This window comes from Mesoplodon densirostris, chromosome 20, assembly GCF_025265405.1.
Source record: "Mesoplodon densirostris isolate mMesDen1 chromosome 20, mMesDen1 primary haplotype, whole genome shotgun sequence".
NCBI classification, from domain to species: Eukaryota; Metazoa; Chordata; class Mammalia; order Artiodactyla; family Ziphiidae; genus Mesoplodon; species Mesoplodon densirostris.
In genome coordinates this window covers 32,691,184-32,715,594 of record NC_082680.1, presented here as the reverse complement: position 1 = coordinate 32,715,594, position 24,411 = coordinate 32,691,184, and the positions used below count along the sequence as shown (strand labels likewise).

General features: G+C 52.0%; 1 protein-coding gene across 2 annotated transcripts in view; it reads right to left on the bottom strand.

Moving 5' to 3' along the window:
- Positions 1 to 24,411, bottom strand: part of IKBKB (inhibitor of nuclear factor kappa B kinase subunit beta) — a 46,984-nt gene that overhangs the window by 1,476 nt on the left and 21,097 nt on the right. Inside the window, exons 6-21 of one of the 2 annotated variants that reach the window (XM_060085953.1) lie at positions 19,231 to 19,319; positions 18,113 to 18,202; positions 15,652 to 15,776; positions 12,323 to 12,430; positions 11,067 to 11,196; positions 10,569 to 10,763; positions 9,829 to 9,943; positions 9,076 to 9,199; positions 8,430 to 8,581; positions 8,210 to 8,271; positions 7,102 to 7,211; positions 5,880 to 5,929; positions 5,693 to 5,792; positions 5,354 to 5,501; positions 3,409 to 3,536; positions 858 to 948 (exon numbers count right to left, since the gene is read on the bottom strand). In XM_060085953.1, the coding sequence (XP_059941936.1) occupies positions 858 to 948; positions 3,409 to 3,536; positions 5,354 to 5,501; positions 5,693 to 5,792; positions 5,880 to 5,929; positions 7,102 to 7,211; positions 8,210 to 8,271; positions 8,430 to 8,581; positions 9,076 to 9,199; positions 9,829 to 9,943; positions 10,569 to 10,763; positions 11,067 to 11,196; positions 12,323 to 12,430; positions 15,652 to 15,776; positions 18,113 to 18,202; positions 19,231 to 19,319 (1,817 nt within the window). The remainder of the gene's footprint in view (positions 1 to 857; positions 949 to 3,408; positions 3,537 to 5,353; positions 5,502 to 5,692; positions 5,793 to 5,879; positions 5,930 to 7,101; positions 7,212 to 8,209; positions 8,272 to 8,429; positions 8,582 to 9,075; positions 9,200 to 9,828; positions 9,944 to 10,568; positions 10,764 to 11,066; positions 11,197 to 12,322; positions 12,431 to 15,651; positions 15,777 to 18,112; positions 18,203 to 19,230; positions 19,320 to 24,411) is intronic. The other variant, XM_060085954.1, reaches the window with a different exon arrangement.

The window sequence follows — 24,411 nt, the reverse complement described above, 5'->3', positions numbered from 1 at the left end:
GGCTTGGAGCCCTGAGATTCCAGGAAGGTGATTTAAGTATTGTTACTGCAGCTCACAGCACAGACTCATGCTCACTGCGGGCAGCTGGTACCCTGGGCTAATCTCAGCTCTCGACCTCCAACCTCACCAGGTGAAATGGCCTGGTCAGACTTCCTTTTCCTCTGGCAGAAGTGCCAACGGGCAGTGAAAGGATCGAAGTATACACGGCTTGGAGGAGGAAGAACAGCAAGAAGAGACACAGAAAGCCCCAAACCAGAGAAGGACACTTGAATAAGTAAGAAGTGATGACAATGAGCAGTATCCCCTCCGATTCTTCCCCAAAATCAGAAGTTCTGGAGACGCTAGCATGTGACTGTATCGGCAGGAAAAGGCCGAAGAGCCGAGCGGATGAGTTAGCATCCTCGCGGCAACTTCAGCTTTGTCTCAACGTACCTGCATCTGGACTCGTTTTTCTTTAGGTCAGCTTCCCTGTAACTAGGACTGCTAAGCCCCGAGTCCCTGAGAGGCGGGGTGGTGACGGGCTCTTGCTTTGTTCCCGGAGCCCAGCACTGCACCCCACACACAGATGCCCGGCAGTTGTACAGAAGGTGCAGCAGGGGAGAGGCCTTCTCACAATGAGGTTACCTTCTTCGTAAGGAGCAAGGGTAGCAAGGATGAAATGACATAATGCGCACAAAGTACCTGCACACGTTCAACAGGCATCAGCATTGCTATCACGGTGAATAAGAAACACGTACTAGAAAATCCTAAGTGTACACTGAGATCGAGGAAGCACGGCATCGCCTTTCGATCTGCTTTTTCTCGTTTGCTGTGGAAAGAAAGGGCGTGGGGCGGCGGGGGCTCCCACGGGCCATTACCCTTAAGCTCTGGTCCTGGTCCTTCATGGTGTCCTGCAGGGCGTTTTCCAGCCGGGTGCACAGGGTGTGTGCTTCAGCCACGAGGTCTTCACTAAAAAAAACGATTGAATTATTAGAACGTGGTCAATGTCAACTTTTCAAAAGTGTTTACAAATACGTTAAAGAGCTTCTGGAAAGGTTTTAAAAATTAAATAATTATTCTGAGGCTGAGTGTCTTAAAACACCGTGTTATTGCCTAAGTGATTTCATCTGTCTAGTTAAGTGCTGTTACAGAAGCTCGAATCCAGCTACGAGCATCACTGTTCACCACGTGAAAAAGCAGCGACCCGGCTTAATAACAAAGCTCTTTCTGACTTAACTAGATTCTCTCCTAACTGCCGTAATCTGAAGATCTCTCCCAAACCACCTGTTTTCCACTTTTTGAAACGGACAAAAATATACACACCATGCAATTTCCCCAGAAGTCCCCAGCTCGTTGAGATCTGGGGGAAGCAAGTTCTGGGAACTGATTTGTTTACCGCGCTCTCTCCCCTGCCCTCTGATGAGAAATGCACGTGTCCCCCTGAGAACCGGCCGCAGTGAGAAAGAGGAGAGCAGGGCGAGGCATCTGTCCTTTCTAACCTTGGCTTGAGGACGTGGAGACACAGACAGCGGCCTGTGCCCCCGGGACGACTTCTCCAGAGCTTTGAGGATCTCATGGAAAGAGAGTGACAAATCCAGGAGGAAGGGCCCTCGATGCCCTCCCCTCACCGTGAAGGGGGCACTGATGGATGGAACAAAGCACGGCGCTGCCCAGACTCATCCATGGACTACTAACCAGGCTCCAGGCTCCGGGCCGGCCCCAGAGGCCCCGTGAGAGGCGCGGGACCCGGTTACCATCCTCAAGGAGCTAACAGTAAGTTGGGAGAGAATTAAGAATCCAAAACAGGGACTTCCCTGGCAGTCCAGTGGTTAGGACTCTGCGCTTTCACTGCTAAGGACCCGGGTTCAGTCCCTGGTCAGGGAACTAAGATCCCGCCAGCCAAGCGGCAAAAAAAAAAAAAAAAATTAAAAAAAATTAAAAATAAAAAATCCAAAACTGTAGAGGCTACAAAGCCCCCAAGTACAGGAACAGGATTTTTTAAAACAGCTGTATTGAGATAAATTTACAAACCATAAAGTTCACCCATTTAAGGTGCACAGTTCCATAGTTCGAGTACATTTTTGGAGTTGTGCAACCATCCTGGTAATCCAGTTTTGGAACGCTTTCATCACCCAAAAAGAAACCTTGTACCTGTCGCCGGTCACTCCCCATTCCTGCCCCGCCCCCTGCCCTCGGCAATCATTAATGTATTTTCCATTCTATAGATCTGCCCACAGGAACCGATTTTAACTGTCTCCAGTGCCTGGGGCCCAGCAAAGGGAAGGTGCTGAATAAATGTGAGACTGAACCAGAAACAAAAAAACCCCCAAAGGTGGTCCAGGAGGAGAAGGATCCCTGTGCTCGTGTGCCAGGGCCGTGGAGGAGGTGGGAGAAGAGGGAGGATGGCTCCGGGGAAAGGTGTCAGCGGAGCCGAGGTTCTGGAACTTCAGGGCGCAGGAGGGTCAGCCAGGGCTGGTTCAACAGGACTGCTCCGCCCCACCCCGAGCTCCTGACCCCAAATCTGCATTTCTGGCAAGTACCCAGAACCCTCCGATGCTGCTGGTCTGGACCAGACTTTAAGACCCCTGACGGCAGAGCCAGGAATCTGCCCGGGAGCAGTGGGTCAGAATGCGGAGGTGGCTTGAAGGCCTGAGAAGGCTCAGGCTTGGACCCCGAGGCAGGAGGAAGCCATGGCTGGTCCCTAAATAACTTGAGGAATAACTCGATCAAAATGGTCTCCTGTGGGGCTTCCCTGGTGGCGCAGTGGTTGACAGTCCGCCTGCCGATGCAGGGGACGCGGGTTCGTGCTCCGGTCCGGGAAGATCCCACATGCTGCGGAGCGGCTGGGCCCGTGAGCCATGGCCGCTGAGCCTGCGCGTCCGGAGCCTGTGCTCCGCAACGGGAGAGGACACAACAGTGAGAGGCTCGCGTACCGCAAAAAAAAAAAAAAAAAAAAAAAAAGAAAGAAAAATGGTCTCCTGTGAAGACTGATTTGACCAGTGGGGCCTGGAAGCAGCACTGGGTGGGGAAGCAGGGAGGGAGAAGTTCGCTGGAAGGGCTCTGGGGCTCTGCTTCCAGCTCTGCGGCAGGGGTGCAGGTGATGAGTGGGGCAGGGAGAAGCTACGGGGGGGACCAGTGACACGCGACTCAGGCGTGGAGGCCAGGGCACGCCCGCAGGGACCTGGTTCTATGAGCAGACCGCGATGGGTGGACTAGCGGACAGCAGGGACTGGCCAGCACTTCCAAGGTTCCCGTCCAGCAACAAGCAACCCGACCTCAGACGAGGAAACCTTAGTCGGCAAGTCAGGAGGAGCTCTGGGAGCAAAACGCCGCATCTGTCCCCACAGCGCCCGGCAAACACGCACAGAACCGCCGACGGGTGACCGACACGCCCGACTCCTGCACTGGGCACGGCGAACAGGGACGCACCTCTTCTTGGTGGCCCCGGGTAAGCTGTCAGGGGCTGGGCAAGGCTGAGAGAGCAGCTGGCTGGGGTGACTCAGGCGGGATGTGTTCATGCTGTCCGGGCTTCCACTGACGGGACCTCGCACCTTGCTCTAGACGACAAAACCAGGAAGAGAGTCAGCAGGTTTGGAGCAAACAGATGTTTCACATTTTGCATTCACACCAGGGTCTTTTCTTTCTTTCAAGTTTTTTTTTTTTCCGATGTGGACCCTTTCTAAAGTCTATATTGAATTTGTTACAATGTTGCTTCTGTTTTTTATGTTTTGGTTTTTTGGCTGAGAGGCATGTGGGATTTTAGCTCCCTGACCAGGGATCGAACTCGCACCCCCTGCATTGGAAGGTGAAGTCTTTAACCACTGGACTGCCAGGGAAGTCCCAGGCACCACACCAGGGTATTTTCTCATGAGACAACTGGCCACGAGACACAGGCTCTTCCTGGAGAAATAGGTCAACATCGCTATCTGATGGTTTGCATTTCAGTTTAGAAACTGTTTCTGTATCTATAGGTGTGCTTTTTGGTAAAAGTTTCTAGGGGCTTCCCTGGTGGCGCAGTGGTTAAGAATCCGCTTGCCAATCCAGGGAACACGGGTTCGAGTCCTGGTCCGGGAAGGTCCCACATGCCGCGGAGCAACTAAGCCCGTGCGCCACAACTACTGAGCCTGCACTCTAGAGCCCGCGAGCCACAACTACTGAGCCCACATGCCACAACTACTGAAGCCCGTGTGCCTAGAGCCTGTGCACCGCAACAAAGAGTAGCCCCTGCTCGCAGCAACTAGAGAAAGCCCGCATGCAGCAACCAAGACCCAACGCAGCCAAAAATCAATCAATCAATCAATCTACTAAAAAAACCCAGATTCTAACTACAGAGAGATCTGAGGGCCCTATTAGTTGGGTCGCTTAACAAACTCTTACAAGGAAATTAGAAGGAAGGTGTGTTTACTCTTTCCAAGTAGAAGACAGACACACAAAGGTCCTAAGTGACTTTCTGTGACTCGCACCATCGCGGGACAGGAGACCAAGGTGTTCTGACGCCCCAGGCTGCGGTGGCCACTCCACCTCATGCAGCCGTGCTCCCCTGATCCGTGACCAAGTCGCTCTGCTGTCATCTCCTCAACTTCCCTGCAGCCCGCAGGGCGGCGCGGTCTGTCCCACCAGCTCGCTTCCAAGACACGGCTTCTACCTGGCTCTTCTCCCTCCTCTGTCCTGGGCTCTTCTGTGCTGAGGGCTCTGAGCAACTCAGTGGGATCACAGCTACGCTGAGACGGCGGGCACACAAAGTGTGGGCTGAGTGCTGCGCGGCACGGGCACAGCTCAGGACCCACCAGGCCACACGGGCACGTGCTGCTGGGGCTGCATGCAGACCTCCAGGAACCTGGGCGTGTGGCCTCGTCTGGAGAAAGGATCTTTGCAGGTGTAGCTAAGGAGCCTGTGATGAGATCACCCTGGACTACGTGGGTGGGACCTGAATCCAGCAACAAGTGTTTTTACAAGAGATACTCAGAAAAGAGACGCAGAGAAGAGGGTCACGTGGAGACAGAGGCAGACACTGCAGGGATGATGCCACAAGCCAAGGAGTACTGGGAGCCGCAGAAACCGAAGAAGAGGCGACGAAGGAGGGGGGATTCTCCCCTCCAGCCTCCAGAGGGAGCCTGGCCCCGCCCACACCTGGATAGTGGCCTTCTGGCCTCCAGGACCGTGAGAGTAACTGTGCTGATTTATCACAGCCACCACCCGCACAAGTAACACGAGGACACAGGCGCCCACCCCGCCCCTCCCCACTCACACCAAGTCACGGAGCAGAGAAGTGGAAAGCGAGCGGCAGCAGCGGAGCGCTGGCGGTGGCCCCGCGGCCCCCACGCCGGGTGCTGGGCTGGGGACGGCAGCACAGGGCCACGCCGAGGTCACTCACGCAGGCGATCTTCAGCAGGTTCCAGAGCTCCTTCTGTCGCTTTTCCTGCAGCCGAACCACAGTCTTCTCGTCCTCGCTCATTAGGCTCACCACCTCCTCCACCTTGGGCAGCAGCTCCAGAGCCTTCTGCTTGCAGACCACAGTCTTACTGTGAAGAACAAACGTGACAAGCTCCAGCGGCACGTGGGTCGGAGGACGCGGGACGCAGCCCCGGCCGTTAAGGCTCCGCTCGGCGCCGCAGGTGCAGGTCCCGCGGGGCTCAGGCGAGTGGGCGAGGCCTCACACACAGCCCACCGCCCCTCCCCACTCCACCCCGCCGGAGGGAAGGCGGCCTGATACCTGAGCTGCGTATAGATCACTCGCACTTTCTTCTCAAAGCCTTGGATTGCCTGCAGGAGCAGCCGTACCATTTCCTGACTGTCGCCATCAGTTCGCTGGTCTGCAAAGAGGGACGGGGTCGCACGGTCCACGGGGGGCGCTGGCCTGGTGCCCGGGTAGTGAGGTACCCGGGAGGTGGCCCACTCACCTCGGGGCTTCTCCCTCAGCCTCCGGTAAAGCTCCCGCGCCTGCTCTTCTCTGAAACACACGAAACAGCAGCTTTGTGAGCATCGAGCAGAGGTCAACAAGCTCACCTGAAGCGCCGGGGCCAACCCCTGCCGTCCGGACTACTGATTTCTAGAAGCCAGACGGGCAGCACATCCCGACTGGAGCAAACAATCGCTCCTGGTGATGTTACAGGTGAAATCCAGGACAAGGGAAGGCCCGTCTCATTATCAAAACTCAAACACCTCCAAGGTCTAGTAAGAATCTTCAGGACAGCAGTCTCCTCTGAATTCCCTGCCCGCCCGGCTCCTGCCATCGGGACTCTGGGTGCGGTCTGTTGCTGGACCTGAGCCCGGAGAATGTGGCCCCCGAAAACTCAAGCCCAGGAGCAGACACAGACACCCTCCCCGTGCCCCTGACACAGTGAGACGGGCTGACATTTTCAGGGGTGACTTTCGTTTGAAAATCAGAGGAGAATAAAGGGTTAAATGACTTGAGAAAATAAGGATTACAAATAACTAAATTTCTGATGTTCGGCATCTGGTCCTAAGAATCCTAATAGAAGCATCAGAGGACACGGCTGAGCCCCAAGGAGGTAGCTCCTGAGGGGCCCCGAGGCTCACCTGCCCCTCCTGTCCGCTCCCAGGGCTGCAGGCGGGGCTGCTCTGCCTAGGCACCCCCCTGCACTGCCCCCCCACTCCCGGAGCCAAGGCCAAGTTCCTGATCAAGACTCAAATGAAGTGTCCAGATCCCACCTTCTAAGACTTGCCAGGCTCCACCCATTCTACTTTCTGCTCCTCGGGCCACGGCGAGTGAGGGTGGGCTGGGCGGCCCTGGCGTCTAATCGGATACTTTGGTCAAGCAAAGGCTCTTGGGACGGCAGCCTCCGTAGTTCACGAGCCACCGCTGGGGGCGTTATCTGAACTGGTCCCCATAACTGTGAGGTCAGACAGCGCTTCTCTATCCTGTGAGGCTCAGAGTGACGGAGCTGTGCCTGTGCTCATCTCTGCGTGTGCCGAGGTGACCCCACGGGGGCCGAGCTCCGGGGGGAACGGGCCCACGGGGCCCCACCGGGACCACACTCAAACCATCCCGACAGACACACTCATACCCACACATACAAAGAGAGACACACGCTCACACACAGACATACACATTCCTATACAGGCTAGCTCACACACATACACACACACACACACACTCACAGGTCGTCCAGCGTCCCGCCCTGCTTCCGGCCCACGGGGCTGCGCTGCAGGTCCACGATGTCCGTCTGCAGCGCCATCATCCGCTCCACCAGCTGCTTCACCTCGTTCTCCTGCAGGAAGAGCGGTGCTGAGGCCAAGGACGCGGCGGCAAACTCCTGAGACACGGGCTTCTCGGGGGGGCCCTCCGGCCTCACCGCAGACCCTCAGCCGACCAGCCGGAAGGGACCCGCACTTGGAGCCCTGCAGTCAGATCTGGGGTCGGCCACCTGCCCGCTGTGTGGCCCTCGGGCAGGTCCCCTGACCTTGCACTGCAGTTGCCTCCACCGTAAACGAGGCTCTCAAAGGGCTGCGTTAGGGTGAGAGCAGACAGAGCAGGTCGGGGCCTGGCCCGGTCCTGGCGTGGAGCAGCGGCCGGGGCACATTCTCTTCTCCAAACCCGTCGATGGCCTCAGGGATTACACCCACGAGTGCCAAGACTGGGGGTGCGTTGGGGTCCCTGTGGTTGGACAAGGTACCGCCGATGGACACCCACCTTTAAGGAGGCACATCGGTACTGATTTATAGAAACAGACGTTAAGACACGGAGGTGAAACTCCCTGCCCCAGTTCACAGGGAAAATGGTGACAAAGTCCAGGAAACAGCCTTGGAGTCACAGTCCTCCATTTGTGCGAGGTCCGCCACGTCACACCCTGGCCTCATAATCAGCACTTTTCAGCGGCATCGGATTTACACTGTCCTAAGACTTGCCCCTTAGACCCGTTCTTTCCTGGGGATTTCTTGTCCCAAGGAGGTTAGGACAACCTCCGACAAGACGGAGTGTTGCTCCTTCATCCAAGGCCCCTTCTCGTGGAAAGAGGACAATCACGTCGTAATCCTGACTCCAGTCTGTGCAGCTCCCGGACCTGCCACGGCAGGGCCCCCTGCACTGTCCCCCACCCCCTGCCTCTCCCACTCTTTCCAGCAAGTCCTAGCTGAGGGCAGAGAGCTGGGAGAGGAAAATCTCATTTTCGACATACAAGCTCGACCGAGCGCACAGTGAGAAAGGGGAGGACGGCAGGGAAGAGCCTCGCGCCCTCGGCCGGGCTGGGGACCCCAGGGTGCCTCCTACCCGTCCACAGAGCTCCACGGCCTGCTCCATCTCCCTCCAGGCCAGCAGCAGCTTGTCTGACGCTGAAAAAAAATGGAAGGAAAATAAATTAAAAGCAAAATGAAAACATCCCCAAACCCAAACAGAAAACAAGCGATTCAATGGCAAGGGGACAAAAGACACCTCGGAGAGAAGAAGAAAGCAACGGTCTCTCGACACTCATCACAGACAGTACACTCACTGATCCCAAACTCTTTCTGCTCACTGTACTTCTCCAGGTCAATCTGGATGCTGGTTTTAAAGAAATCCAGCTTGGCCTTGAGCTGCTGAGACATAGAGGCCATGGAATTCTTCATCTTGGACAGGCAGCTGTTGTTCCGGAGCAGATTCATCCTGCAGGGACCCCGAGAAACAGAACCGTGGGGTGTCTCTGGCATCCAAGTGCCAGTTCCTGGACCGATAGCAAACCCAGCTCAAACAAGACGGCAGGCCCCTGCTGTAACTGGTATAACCGCAACATGAGCAGCCACCTATAACCATAACGACAAGCTCCTGGCCCTTGGCAATGGGTGAATTAGGCCAAGTACCACACAAAGTGACCCAAATCAGCCACAACACGGGGCAAGAGTCAGCCCAGCCTGGCAGGACGGTCAGGGGAGGGCGGCCGACCCACGCTGCAGCGAGCCCTTCCGCGGCCCCAGTGCCGCCCGCTGACCACACTGGCCCGGTCGGGTCTGACGGAGCCTCCCTCCGTCCCACCCTTCCAGACCAGCGTTCCCCTGCCCGCTCTCCCAGCGGCCACCCCTGGGCCCTCGCCTCCGCCACCGTCCTGCGGCTGGGCCACCGGGCAGCTCTGAGCAAGCAAAGGCGAACCACCGGGCACGTACATGGCAGCGCGCTGGCCCTGCTGCAGGCGGCCGCAGTCCTCCTTCAGGGCCTGGATGCTGTGCCAGACCTGGCCCCACACCTTCCTCAGCTGGAAGAACGGGAGGCTCCTCTTGGGCTCTTGCACTGGCCAGAGACACACACGACCGTCAGGGAGCGGCGCCTGCGACGGACCGCCTCCTGCCCGCAGAGCTCGCAGGCACGTCTACACTGCTCCGTTATGTAATGCTCTGCTGCTACACAACCGTGTCGGGTGCTGGGCCTGGTTACCGTCGCAGACATTTTTGTGCCCTGGTAGAGCACAGGCACGTCAAAAGTTACAGACGCACAGAACACCCCGGAAGGTAGACCCAGGAGTCAGGCAGCAATGGTTTCCCTGGGGAGCTGGGGAGACGGAGGCACTTACCGCCTACCGTACAATCTTTCTGATTTTTTGGTATCGCGTGCACGTATTGATTATTAAAATATGAAGACGACTTCAAGAATCAAGAAAATGGTCACGTGGTTCAAGTTCAGTAGCCTGTGGGCAGTACTGTCTGTCCTCTGTTTAAATGAGGTTGACATTAATTGAAGATGGATGTCCTTTCCTCTCTTCACCTAGGCTACTCCTCACAGGTGCAAGTGAGGAAGGCTGCCTGAGGGCTGGAGGGACTCATCTTCTCAGGGGCAACCCCTCCCTCGGTCCAGGGCTCTCCCTCCAGCCTCGTCCCACGCACTGTAAGTAATTATCTTTTAAAAGATCAGGCTGCTCTTACGGATACAGCTGACACTTTCCGGCTGGGGCCGTGGGGAGATCTGGGTCTCATAGGTGACCCTGCTGTTGTCAAAGAGGAAAACGAGATCCATGTCCAGGGTGCGGCCCTCGTTCAGCTGCAAAGGGACAAGAGCAAAATGAGGCCTCATGGACCCAGCCCCTCCTTTTCTCAAGCAACAAGGCGGGAGTCTTCGGAGGGTCCCGACAGCACCGTCCTCAGACAGCAAGTGCCGGGCGCCCACTGAGCCTTTCCTAGGGGCCGCGGCCTCTGCTTCCCTTGGCTGCTCCTTTTACACTTATTCCCAAATGCAAACCTCATCTACAACTTACTCTATGCTATTCTCTGATTGTCTATATCGTGCAACTTAGATGGTTTGCTTTACTGTCCAGTGACTCTCTCTCCTGTGTTAACTTTCCAGCTCTTTCTGTGCAGCTGTCAGCACGGTTCTGCACACACGAGGTGTGTCAAAAATAGTTTTGGTTGACTCGGAAAAATGAAGCATCACTTTGGCAGCAAAGGCAAAAGAAAGGCACTCCCAGTGGTCTGGAAGGAACGGGTGAAGCGTGGGGTAACTCAGGTCTCCTATCAGGTTCACGGGATCTCGCATTCCAACCTCAAAACAGGCAGGCGCCTGCCCTGCGTGGTAACAGACTGCCCTGGCACGAAGGAGTGGGATGGGACGGGCGATCAGCCTCCAGGGGTCGGGCGGGGCTGGGGCGCCTGCAGGAGGCCAGTCTCACCTTGCCGTCGGAGGTGCACTGAGCGGCGGGCTTGTCGGGGGTCAAGGCCAGACCCGCTTCCTGCAGCAGCTCCTGGTCCTCCTCGGGGATGCCTGTGTCCTGCTGGATCCGGGCCTTCAAGCTAGGCAGACTCTCGTCCTCTGCCACGGGGTAGGTGTGAATGGTGCCCGTGACCATGTTCAAGACGTGAACCAGCTGCAACACAACCCAGGACAAACCACCTGACAGACTCCCACCTGCTGGCCCGGATCCTCTGCTACTCCCCACACCTCCCAGCCTCCCAGAGGCCCGGCCTGGGGAGGAAGGTCAGCGCTGAGCCACACACAGGAGGAGTCTTCCCACTCCTGTCCGTCCACAGCTACAACCTCACGACCCACGTCGGTCAGCAAGGGGTCCCATCCTCCTCTCACGTGGAGACGCCCTCACGGGAGCCTGCGTTTGCCCACTGGTCGGGCAGCCCACAGCACGCAGCCTCGGGCTAACTCGGCCTAGGCTCACCTTCAAGTTTAAGATGTCGTCCAGGGCCTTGAAGCAGCCATTGGGCCCGTAGACGGGGTCGGTGCCCCTCTGTCGGGGGTGCCACATCAGCATCAGCTGCAGCCACTTCTCCAGCCGCTGGGCCAGGACGCTGAGAAGAGAGGGGCGTGCCTGCGTGTGGGCCCAGAGCCAGCCTCAGGGCCCCGCGTGGGAACTGAAAGGCACTCACACCTCACATGCACGTGACCATCACGCGGACGGGGCCAAAGTGATCCCTGAGGGTGAACTAACCTGAGGAAAGACGAGCCTTTCCAACAAAATGACTCACTCAGGCGCTCACCCCTCCCGGACCTGCGCCAACACCCTCACATCAGGGCTGTCTTGGCAGATGGCTGTGCCAGAACCTCAGAAAGCTTTGCATGTGCTTCCCAGGCCCGCCCCACCTCAGGAGAACCACCCACACAATCCAGACCCCTCACTGCCGATTCGCTTTGTCGGTCGCCCTGGGGACCCCTCGAGGGGTCCACACGACAAAGTTCTCACTTCTCCCGGTCCAGCGGGGTCCTGCCGGCACCCTCAGCAGCCCTCGCCACGCCCCCAAGAAAGCCCTGCAGAGGCCAGCACCGCTATGAGCTGCCTCTCCTGGGCACCCCCCCATCTTTCCCCATGCCTATCCTGCACGTCTTTCCAGATCCTTGCAGAAAGTTCCAGCCCGCCCACTCATCCCGCACAGCTAGTCCACTCGGTACCTCTCTCCCCGTCCTCCAAACACTCAGGAGTCACTGTGCTCCGTGCTCCTCAGCTGTGTGTGGCCGCCTGGCAGCTCTCCTCTGTACTAGTCCCCAATTCTGATAGGATTACCTGACTGCTCATATTCTGGCTCTAAGACCAGACGGCAGTGCCGTTCAAACCGCAAAGGTTTGTTTGTTGACAATAACACACGATTAGGCTGCAGGCAAAGAGAAATAAAGCGTAATCCCCTGGCCGTCAAAGGCTTACAGCTGACCAGAAGGTAAACCCTCTGCAAAACCAAATGTCACGCGAGGTAGAAGCTCCTTGGAGTGAGGAAAGGTACAGATTGCTGTGTGAACTCGGGAAAGAGATGACTTCTAGATGGGGTCGGGGGGAAGGCGTTCTAAGTTTAACACCGAGATGGATTATGCCAGGTGCCGGCCACAGCAGGATGTCCCGATGTCAGAGCTAGCAGGACGTCGGCTCCGACATCCATTTCTAAAACAGGAAGGACACGACGCGGAGGGGAAGGCCCGGGGCAGTACCTGTTGAGGTTGCTCGGGTGGGGTAACGAGCTGGAGAACTTCACAGCTCCGTTCAGGTCCTCACTCACCACGATGTCCATCTCACTCTTCTGTCGGACTTTGGAGTGCCTGCGGACGCAGGGCCTGGTCTGTCACGCTGCTTGTGACGACCCTGCGTCACCCAGCAGCCAACAGCCCCTCTACACCGGTAGCCTTCCACATGACAACCGGACGGGATGCCCCCGGGTCGCTAGTTAACCCCTTGGGATGCCGGCCAGTGCGTCTGCGTCCTGCTAGGATGCTTCTCTGAGAGTTTAAGGCCGTCAGTACTGCCCGGTGAGTGTCACTGACCTTCAGGCTTGTACTGCTGATTCCTGGCCTCACCCTGATCTTTCTTCTACTTTTCATCGAACACAAAACTCTCACGTTTCGGTATGGATGAAATTAGGACGTGCACACCAAGATTACTGCACGAGGGTCCTGCTCACGTGAAACCTGCACGCGCCACACACTTCCCTCTAAATGCATGTGGCTAAGCGTTACTTCTGATGGCGAATGAATGGTTACATTTCCCAACTTAGAGACCCTTTTGATGTATCTGAAACAGTATTTGAAGGAAGCAAATTTTTAAACTGGTTTCAAATCTTCTCGGTGACAAGGGTGATGACGTAAGTCTGAATACTGCTTCATAGATAACCAAGCACTGACTGTGAACACGCCCTTCTCGGCCCGATGACCCAACGTGGTAGACGGTTTTCAGCCACCCATTCAGCGGTAAGGAAGTGAAGATCAGGTGACCTGCCCAAGGTCACACAACTGGGGACTCAGATCCAAAGTCTGGTGCTCTTTCTACTCTGTCTAAATGTCTACATCCTTCCTTTTCAAAAACACGTAAGAAATTCAAACGCAAAATGCTTTAGCCCTGAAGCCTCACTGGTGAGGGGTGAACCGGACCATGTGGAGCACACATAGCCTGGAAGAGCTGGGGTCCAGCTGGAACCTGCCTGCTCTATCTACGTCAGGCTGTCATTACACACAATGGGATGGTCCTCTGATAGAAACTCGGTCTATCAACGGGAAACTATACAGATAAAGAAAAGGACACAGTAAGTGAAATGCTTACCGCTCAGGCCGGTCCTAAAATGTACTTCACAGTAGCTCAGTGATAGGATAATAAAGCTCAAATTGCATTTGTCCTGAAATTACTATCTACCTGCCATCTGAGATGAGAGTGAAATTGCTAAAGCTGCCTGAGGCATTACAAGGCAGACAAGACAGGCACGTCTCATGGCTACCGGGTTTCAGAGATGTCCACCTGCAAGTGGTCACCTGGCCTCCCGGCTCTGTACAGGAGGCTGGCTCTGCAGACAAAAGACTTACTATGAAGATGCCAGGCCATTAGGGATAGCTTCAAATAGCATTTCTTCTTCTAGTTCTAATGGACTTTAACTCATCTTGTTATAAATAATGGAAACGCTCGACATTTGAACTGAAAAAAATGCAGTAATTCCTTGGTTAGTTAAAAACACTATAGATGTACAGACATTTAAAGTTTTTGTCATGATGGTTACATGATAAGGTGTGACTAATGTAATGAGCTAATTCAACACTCCAGAACCCAGCTTAGGAGCGCTGCCTCTTCTAAAGTCACTCCCCACAGGAGGGCACTCTCTGCCATGTCACCAGGCTCCTCAGGAGCTGGGACCATGCCTGGTTCATCTCTTCCAGTGTCTTGGCATGTGAATGGTGACTGAACTGGACCGCGTCACACAAAACTATTCTTCTGGAATTGATTTCAAAGGCTACATCGTAGTCTTATAAATAAACAATCTCATGATGTCCTTTGAAAAAGTCAATGTTTTCGCTAGTTCCAGAAAAATACTGAGAAACGTGACAACAGCCAGTGTGGACCCACAAAGGGGCAGCTTCGTACGTTCCTGGTGGAAACATTATTTATACAAACTTTCTGTGGAGCAATTTGTTAGTGCACATGGAAGACCTTTAAAACGCGGATAATCTTTGATCTGTTGATCCCATTTCTAGGAATTTATCCCAGGGAAATAAATGCGGACATACAAGGATTTCTGTACAATGATGTTATTCTTGGCGTTATTTTAAGAAGTAAAAATTATAAACCACTGATTCTTCCAGTAATGGGGAACAGGTTAAACCAACTACTGTGGAACAGCAAACAGACGTGACAAAGAACATGGAAAACCAGAAAGCATTTTCCGTAGCAAGTTTGAAAGGCAGGTTCTATGAGAGTATGTATGGTAACCTACTTTGTCTTTTAAATTAACACAGGCACAGTGAAGAAGCTGGAGACACAGAGATATGTTCACAGCAGTTGGAGGAAATTCTCAGTGTAAAAATCCTGGAAGAGCACGTACAGGGCAGTGTGCACATTACACTGTCACTGAGGTAAAATGGGGTGGCATACATAAATGAGTTAACAAACAGGTACGTGCCCATTTGCTTGTACACATACAAGACGTCCGCAGAGGAGGACCCAAAATCAATGGGACCGGATGCCTGTGGGGAGGAACCATGACTTCTCACTTTTATACTCTGAAGTTTGAACCACATGAACTTACCACTGCTCCAAAAAATAAAAACTGGAGATAAAAATATAATGTTGAACAACAGTAGCATCATTTCAATTAGTGTGTGGTCTCTCCAGGAATCATTTTGAATGAATCCTAACTGATTTAGGGGGATGTTAGTTTTTAAATGATGCATTTCAGTAAAGGTTAACTTTTATGTATGCAATGAACCACACGTTAGTATTATAATCAGAAAAGGAGTTTCAAAATATAGAGTAATTTTTAATAACTTAATTGTATCCTTTGACTTTTCTTATTAGAAAATCTCTTTTTGGAAATGTATTCAGTTCACATTTTAAGCCACTTTTTGACGCTTTTAGAAACAGTAAAATTTGTCAACAATCAATTTTCATGTAAATACAGCTCATAATTTGTCACGTGAACATGCTATTTGTTTGTTTACTAATGCACAGTGTTTTCAGTGTAAGCGTACGCTACACACACACACTCTGTAAACACAATGACCTCCTGCCCTGCATAGAGCAGTCATTTACACAGTACTGGATTTAAAGCTGTTAAGGTCCAGAATCCAGGTTGACACTTAACAACCTTCCATCTTTCCAGGCTTTGGGAGCTCAGACTGCCCACGTGCCAGGTCTTAACGGGCTTCCTCTGGGCGAGAGGTCACAGGTATCTCAGGCCCAGCCTGGGGCGCCCAGAGGGACAGGACAGGCGAGGTGACATCTGACAAAGACAGGGGGACACTCCCCGCTTCGGGCGGCTGGCCCGCCCCGAGCCCTCACTCACCACTGCACGGGCTGCCAGTTGGGCAGGAAGGGCCGGAAGCCCGTGATACACTCGAAGGCCAAGGTGCCGAAGCTCCAGTAGTCCACGGTCACCGTGTACTTCTGCTGCTCTAGCAGCTCAGGGGCCTGCGGTGACAATGGGGGGACATACCTGAGCTGCTCGCCACCTGAGGGTCTACCACGGAGGGGGGGCACCCAGCCTCTTATCGTGCCCCATATGCTCCCTGGGCCCCGCTCCAGGTGAGGAGGTGGCCATGTGTTCAGCAGGTGGTACCTAAGGTCTCTCTGGACCTCATTCAGTCCTGGTGCTGAAACTAGGGCCTGGGGGTATTTTAGGTGAACTGGAGGGCAGCGTGTACCCTTTTCCCAGCACTGTGCAGGGAGGGGAAGACAGGGCATGGACAAGAAAGGGAAGTGATCCCAGCCATGCACACCCGTTCACAGCGCACGCACTGCATGCCAGCTGGTCCCCTAAAGTGGCGAGGTCCACAGCATGCGGTCGGACAGCGGGATGGATTGTTGCAGTCAGGTAGGAAAGGCCAGATGCATGGCTGCTGCCCAAGCAGAGAGGCTGGGACAACCGAGGAAAGCTTCCCAGCACAGGTGGGACGGGAACGGATCAGAGTGCCTCAGGGCAGACAGCCCAGAAAGGACCGTGACAAGCGAAGGCGTGCAGGCAGGACTGAGCCCGGGCTGGCTGGAGGCATGATGCTCACGAAGGACCACAGAGTCCAAACCAAGAGGAAAAACGTGGGGACGCACAGGTCAGCCTCTGTGTCCGGTTATGGCCAGAAGTTTTGGGCCCACAAGTGAACAATTTGGCCGAGCATCCTTGTCAGAGCCTGGGGTCCTCACTAACTGCTGCGGAGCTGACGAGGGGTCCAGAGGACACCGGGCAGGACCCACGGGGTCACGTTATGTGGACACACGTGCTGAGTCACAGCCCCGAGTCCCCGCTCTGAATCCTCTAGTCCCCAGGGCAGGTGATAAACCGGCAGTCCACTGCCCGGTTGGGGGGTTAGCGGGAAGTATGGATACACTCAAAAGGACCTCAATAATTGCTTTCTCTCTTTCTATATAAGAACCACATAGGATAATTAAGCTCGTCGAGCCCAGTGGCTTTCAACCTTTTTTTGTTTTTCTTTTTTAAACTGTGGACTCCTTTAATCAACAGGTACTGGTTATCATCTGCAAACAATCTATTACCCAGTTCTGCTGGGTCTCTTCCAGGCATTTCTTGAACCATCCTTTACATCCTCAAGGCCCTCCACCAGCTCGGACCAGCTCAGCACAACAGCCCCCTTACCACTCACCCACTACCTGCAATCCACCCTTCATGCTGTGCCAAGCGTGGTCTCTTCAAAAGGTAAACCTGGGCTTCCCTGGCGGCGCAGTGGTTGAGAGTCCGCCTGCCGATGCAGGGGACACGGGTTCGTGCCCCGGTCTGGGAAGAGCCCACATGCCGCGGAGCGGCTGGGCCCATGAGCCACAACTACTGACTACTGACTGCGCGTCCGGAGCCTGTGCTCCGCAACGGGAGAGGCCACAACAGGGAGAGGCCCGCGTACCGCAAAAAAAAAAAAAAAAAAAGGTAAACCCGATCCGTCTCACACTTAAAAACCTTCCATGTCTCTCCAGAGGTTTCAGGATAAGGTTTAAAATCTCTAACCCAGCCAACAAGGCTTTGAATAATCTGGCCTCTACCTCTCTCTCCAGCCTCAACTCTAGATACCCTCTTCCTTCTTCTCTGGTTCCTGCCACACCTTCTGGTCTCCCATGTCCTATCCCTTTACCTGGAACTTCCTCTCTCTCCCCTCCCCCAATCCTCCTTCCCCCACCTCATCTTTCAGGTCCCAGACCAGGCTAGGTCTTCCTAAAATATATTCTCATAACACCCTGCACTTGCCCTTTGCAGTACTGATCACAAGTGTAATTTCTTCATTATTTGTGTATCAGGGTGACGCCTGCTTTCCTCCTAAACTCTAAAACTACACTTGACCAATATTTCTTGGATGAATGAGTGACTCAAATAGAATCGCAGTATGAAGACCAAATAACAAAAAGAAAGGGTGGGAGCTCGAAGCTCAGCCCTCTCCTCCATGGCCCCTGAGATGCTGCGTGGAAACTGAGGCCCCCTACAGACCAGCAAGAACCCGGTTTAAACTCTTTGTCCTCAGGTGAAATACTGCAGCATGAGAGGTTATGGGGCTCGTGCGAGGGCCCAGGAGCAGGGTCCTTCTGATATGAGAAGATGACCACATCCCTCCATAAGGCCTCTGCTGGCAAAGCGTGCTGACTTGAATGGATTATGAGTCTGACCTCATACAACAGTTCCTAGGCATCCAGGAAACATCCAAGAGCCGGCAAACTTAGATGGCAGAAGGCAAGGGTGGAGGAAGAGCCCCACAGACACGGCCATCGGACAGCAACTGACACACAAACATGGAAACCCCGTCTCTTACCAGGTACTGCAGAGTCCCCACAAAGGAAGTGCACAGACTGCCCTGGTCCAGCTCCTTGGCGTATCCTAGGTCAATAATTTTGTGTATTAACTGAAAAAAAAGGGAGGAGGAGAAACCTGACGGTTATGAGAGTATACTGTCCTTCCAGAATTCTGAACGTCTCTGTTAGAGCAGAGGATATTTCTGAATTCCCGATCCTAAGACCCTAAGTTCCAAAGGACCACCAACTACACGGGAGAGTGCCCTGGACGTGGTAGATTTAGGCAAAAGAAAACAATGTAAAAACGCCAGGCACATGTTCTCCCTTGCTCTGTGACCAACTGCCAGAGGACGGTCAAAATTAGCAGAACACGCACCAGCCCTCAGGACTGCTAAACCTAGACGCAGAGGACCAGGCCAGTTCCTTCTCAGTAAATACCTTTAATTCTCAAATCTTAGAACTGGCAGGAATGAGCGTGAACTGGGCCAAAGGTGAGAGCTAGGACAGGCATGGGTCACACCTAGGCTGCTGCAGGAAGCTGCGTGGAAGAGATCAGACAGTCTGTGAGCTGAGTTACTGCATTCCACTCAGCTGAGCCCCTGCCAGTCACCCAGCTGAACAAACAAGGCCAGGAAGAGCACAGGGCCAAGCCCTGCCGGGAGGTTACCCCACACCTGAGCAGGGGGCGCTGGAGAAGGTCCCCAAGAGCTCTGGGGAAACTGCAGGCTGGACCAGGCCCCATGGGCAGGTGCCAGCTCCAAATGCCTCCTCTCAGCCACGTCCAGAACCAACTTATAGATGGACTCCCTGTTAGCTTCAAAAGCTGAGGCTCTCAAACAGATGGAAAACAAAAAGTCCATTTCCAAGAAGTGCAACTCCCAAAGGCTGGGGGTGTCAGCTGGAAGACAAACATTATTTTTCTTATCAGATTCCTGCAACTTGGATGACTAACAATGTGGTCCATTCAAACCTGCCTCAATCTGCAAGCGAGAACTTTTCGCTGAATTTCGTTTCAAATCAAAAAGCATTCCCAGAGAATCAAAGCAAATATGTGAGCAAAGAAACGCAAACACACAAAGCAGGTTCCTCCCCCGCCCAGCTGCCACCCGCCCTCCCCAGGCCCTGGAGGGTCACTCACTCTCTGTTCCCCTTGCTGCAGGACGATGTTTTCTGGCTTTAGATCCCGATGGATGATCCTATTTTCGTGAAGGTATCTAAGTGCAGAGGCTGACAGGGTGGAAAGGGGAGTGAGTTTTCGTTAAGGCTGGACAATGCTTTTCACTTGGAATCGCCTACCCAGTGAAAGATGATTACCGCATGCCCCCGACACACACCCTGACTTGGTGCAGGGGATCACAGTGGAGGGACGGGGACCGGCAGACACCCCCCCGGTGAAGGGAAGGGGACCCAGCTACATGAGCAGAACTTGGACCAGCACCAGAATCTGCCTCGTTCACGCAAAGAACTCTGAGCCTTCCACCCACGAGGTCACCAAGTCCAGTCTTGAGTGGCGGTTCTCAAACTGCACTGCCTGGACCTGCAGCATGCAGACTTGTTAGAAATGCAAAACCCTTGGGTCCCAACCCAGACGAAGTGAATCAGAAACCTGGGGGTTACCCCACAAGCTGTGTTTTACAAAGCCCTCCAGGTGATGCTGATAAAGATTGAGAAGGGGAACTTCTCTGGTCTAGAGGCTCAAAAAAAATCTAAATTCTGCTGGGCAGGTCAGGGAGAAGGGCCCTGTGGGCAGAGAGCATTTGGTCATCTGATGTAGAGTCCGCAGGGCAGAGATGGCTCCAAGGAAGAAGTGGGGGGCTCTGGAAGGAGAGAATGGGGGCGCCTTCAATACATCTGACAGTCCAACGTGTGCCTGTTATGCGCCCTGTTCTCTGCTGGGTTCTGAGGGACATAAAATCAGGGAGGGCATGGTTCCCAACTTTAAAGGCCTCAGAATCTAGCTGGCAAGGAAGGAGCCTGCACAACCTGGCTGTGAAATCACTTGATACCACAGCTTCTGCCGTGAAGAGCAAACATGACTATGCGACTGACCCAGGACGGCCAAGGCTAAGACTCCAAGCAGGACGTGATTTTTACCCCTAAGAGAGGTTTAATAACTTCAACAGAAGTCCTAACAACCTGTACTACAAAAGAAAAAAACTGAAGAAGTATTGGAAAGAGATAAAATTACCTTTAATTGGAAATGATCTGACTATATGCCAGGAAGACTCAATAGACTAAAAACTGGGAAAAATTTAATAAGTTGTCTGGAAGCAAAACAAGTATATACAAATCAATAGTTTTTCTCCCTGTCATAGATCCAGTTGAAAGGAAAAAGAAAATAAAATCCCATTCACATTAGCAACAAAAATTCTAAAACACCACGGGATAAATTTAGCAAAAAAAGTAGTGTCATGTGAGGAAAACTATATGGCACAAAGAAAAGCAATACAAATAACATAAAGAGTTTTAAAATTTTATGGCAACTATGGAAAAGAGTACGGAGGCTCCTTAAAAACCTAAAAATAGAGTTACCATATGATCCAGCAGTCCCACTCCTGGGCACTTACCCGGAAAAGACAAAAACTCTAAATCAAAAAGATTCATGCACCCCAGGGGACTTCCTTGGTGGCGCAGTGGTTAAGACTCCGTGCTCCCAATGCAGAGGGCCCGGGTTCGATCCCTGGTCAGAGAACTAGATCCCACATGCATGCCGCAACTAAGAGTTCACATGCCACAACTAAGGAGCCGGCGCAGCCACAACTAGAGTCCACCTGCTGCAACGAAGACCCGGTGCAACCAAATAAATTAAAAAATAAACAAAAAGATACATGCACCCCAATGTTCACAGGAGCACTATATACAACAGCCAAGACATGGAAGTAACCTAAATGTCCATTGACAGACGAATGGATAAAAAAGATGTGGTACATATATACAATGAATCCTACTCAGACATAAAAAAGAATGAAATAACACCATGTGCAGCCACATGGATGGAACCGCAGCCACATGGATGGAACCAGAGATTATCACAGTAAGTGAAATAAGTAGAAAGATAAAGAGAAAGATAAATATCATATGATATCACTTATATGTAGAATGTAAAAACTTATTTACAAAACAGAAATTGACTCACAGACATGGAAAAGAAATGGTTACTAAAGGGAAAGGCAGGGGAGGGATAAATTAGAAGGTTGGCATTAATAGATACACACTACTATATATAAAACAGATAAACAACAAGGACCTACTGTATAGCACTGGGAACTCTATTCAGTATCCTGTAATAAACTACAGTGGAAAAGAATCTGAAAAAGAATGTGTGTGTGTGTGTGTGTGTGTGTGTGTGTGTGTGTGTATACACATATATATATATATATACACACACACATATGTATAACTGAATCACTTTGCTGTACACTTGAAATACTGTAAATCAACTACACTTCAATTTAAAAAAAAGAAAGAAAGCTTTATGGCAAGAGACACTATACACAAAGCAAAAGACCAAAAAAAGGGAAAAGAATATCTGCAGCACATATGCCAAAAAGCATATACCTAACAGACAAAAGCTACTACAAATCAATAAAAAAGCAACCCAGATGTTAGGGTAGCAAGAAGACTTTTGTTTTTCCTTTTTTGAACCTCTATTTTTCAAAATCATAATGTTATGTTACTTTTCTAATGAAAAAAATACATAGCTTTTTACTTTAAAAAAACATTAAAAAAACAAAGAGGTGGGTTACATAGGTGGCTCCAAAGTTTTTGGATTCAGACCAGTAGAACTAAGAATAAAAACTGAGGATGGGGTCCAAGAGAAGATTACTATATTTCTATTCTGCCAGGTTAAGTTCATCTAAAAATAATAAATATTATCCACTATCAACGTAATTTAGTAATTAATAATGTAAAAAAGGAAAGACCATTTTAACACAAAGAAAGCAACCAACCCAGTAGGAAAAAGGGCAAAGAACACGTGAAGCGTTAACTTACATACAGGAGTAGAAATGAAACGCAAACCGTGAACAATTATGCAATTATGCACAAAGTCGCTCAAGCTTACTGGCCGTCCACAAAGTGCACATTAAAGCAACACTGAGGGACTTCCTTGGTGGCGCAGTGGTTAAGAATCCACCTGCCAATGCAGGGGACACAGGTTTGATCCCTGGTCCGGGAAGATCCCACATGCCGCAGAGCAGCTAAGCCCGTGCGCCACAATTACTGAGCCCGCGCTCTAGAGCCCGCGACCCACAACTACTGAGCCCACGGGCAACAACTACTGAAGCCCACGCGCCTAGAGCCCATGCTCCGCAACAAGAGAAGCCCCTGCTCGCCGCAACTAGAGAAAGCCTGTGCACAGCAACGAAGACCCAACGCAGCCAGAAAAAATACGTTAAAAAAAAGCCACAACGAAATGCCTTTCACCTCTTCAGCTGGCAGGAATTTTATATGAGAGATAAAAGGCACTCCCTACGTTGCTGGAAGGAGTAATAACTGCTGTGCAATTGGGGGAAAGAAATATGGCAAAAGCTATTAAATTTTAAGACATACATATCATTTGACCCTTCATTTCCGCCTCTTGTAATCCAGCTTATGAAATCAAAAGCACTATCACGTACAAATACGGATGTGGACTGCATAGTGTGGAGTGAAATAATGAGAAACTAATGGAAAGTCATCAATCAGGGAACGGCTGAACAAATCATGGGAGATCCATAATATAACAGGCAATTATTAAAAATTATTTAGGTTTATATTACCCAACTCAGAGGGATGTCAACGATGTAATGGTATGAACCTTTTTTTAATTAGAAAAAAAAAGGTAAAAAGCAAAAGTGATCACAACACTAAGAGAGGTTTACTAACGGGTCCTCGGCCAGGGCACAGCAGGGAGGGAGGCAAGAGAGAAGCCCTCCGCAGAAACCAAGGGATCAGATATGCTGTGTAAAGACTTCATGCTGAATGTTTCCTGAAAACACTGGAGAAGGTCTAACTGAGAGTTAAACACCCAACTTCAGGGACTTCCCTGGTGGCTCAGTGGTTAAGAATCCGCCTGCCAATGCAGGGGACACAGGTTCGATCCCTGGTCTGGGAAGATCCCACATGCCGCGAAGCAACTAAGCCCGTGCGCCACAACTACTGAGCCCGCGTGCCACAACTACTGAAGCCCACAGGCCTGGAGCCCGTGCTCTGCAACAAGAGAAGCCACTGCAATGAGAAGCCCGTGTAACACAACAGAGAGTAGCCCCTGCTCTTCGCAACTAGAGAAAGCCCGCACGTAGCAACGAAGACCCAATGCAGCCAAAAATAAATAAATTATTTTAAAAGTAAAAAAATAAACACCCATCTTCTCAGGGATGTTCCATCAGCATAGTAAGTCAAATCGTAAAACCTCTCCTTAAATCTGCCGTTTTAAACCCAGCCTTTGACCATAGAGTTCCAACATTTCACACCTGTTCCCTCTTTTCTTTTCTTTCATAACTGGGTACAGTGACTGGCTTAGGTCCAACAAATGTCCAAATGAAGGAACACACTCGCTGCTTTCAAAGTGTGCCCCACCAAATTCCCCCAAACATTGTTCTCGGTTACGGTGACTTTTAAAAGACATGCTTCTTATCAGCACTTTCGTTTTTATTTTACTCATCTTTATTAAAGAATCAAAGCAATGTGTAATAACAAGTACTAATAATTGCACAGACACGACACTGCACACAGGGATGCTGCTACTGCTGCATGTGAACGCATGGCCGGCGGGAGCACCATGTGGGGAGACCAGGCATGCCTGCTCGGTGACTGGGTCACAAGGGCCCGCTTGGGTATGTGACACAGTGTCGGGGTGTAATACATAAAGGCGTGGGTCAGTTTGTTCAACGGCAGGATATATGAACATTGAAACTCACTGTATTCAGAGCGAGTAGAAACACAGACTAAGGTAAGGCCTCTGAAGCTAGATGTGAACCTCTCAGAGCCAGCGGCACGGGGCACAGGCGGGGGGGTGTCCCAAGAAGCTCCCAGGGAGGGCAGTCAGGTCACACGGAGAGTGCTGCCCTCGACACTACAAAGACTGAGAGTTGTCACCAGGTCTCTAGGGAGGACAGAGGGCAAGCTGGTGACCACGCCAGTGATCACTATTAACAGCTGTCTGTTTTTATGCTTAAGCAACTGTACGTGACAAACTTGAGTCCTCATTTCGGGGGAGTCATTTATTCTCAAATGCTTTTTTGTTAACTTAATAAAGCCCGGAATTTAAAAAATCCTATAGGTGTTGTTATACACGGTTTCTTGGACTGAGGGAAACGGTCAAAACCTTGATGGGCAG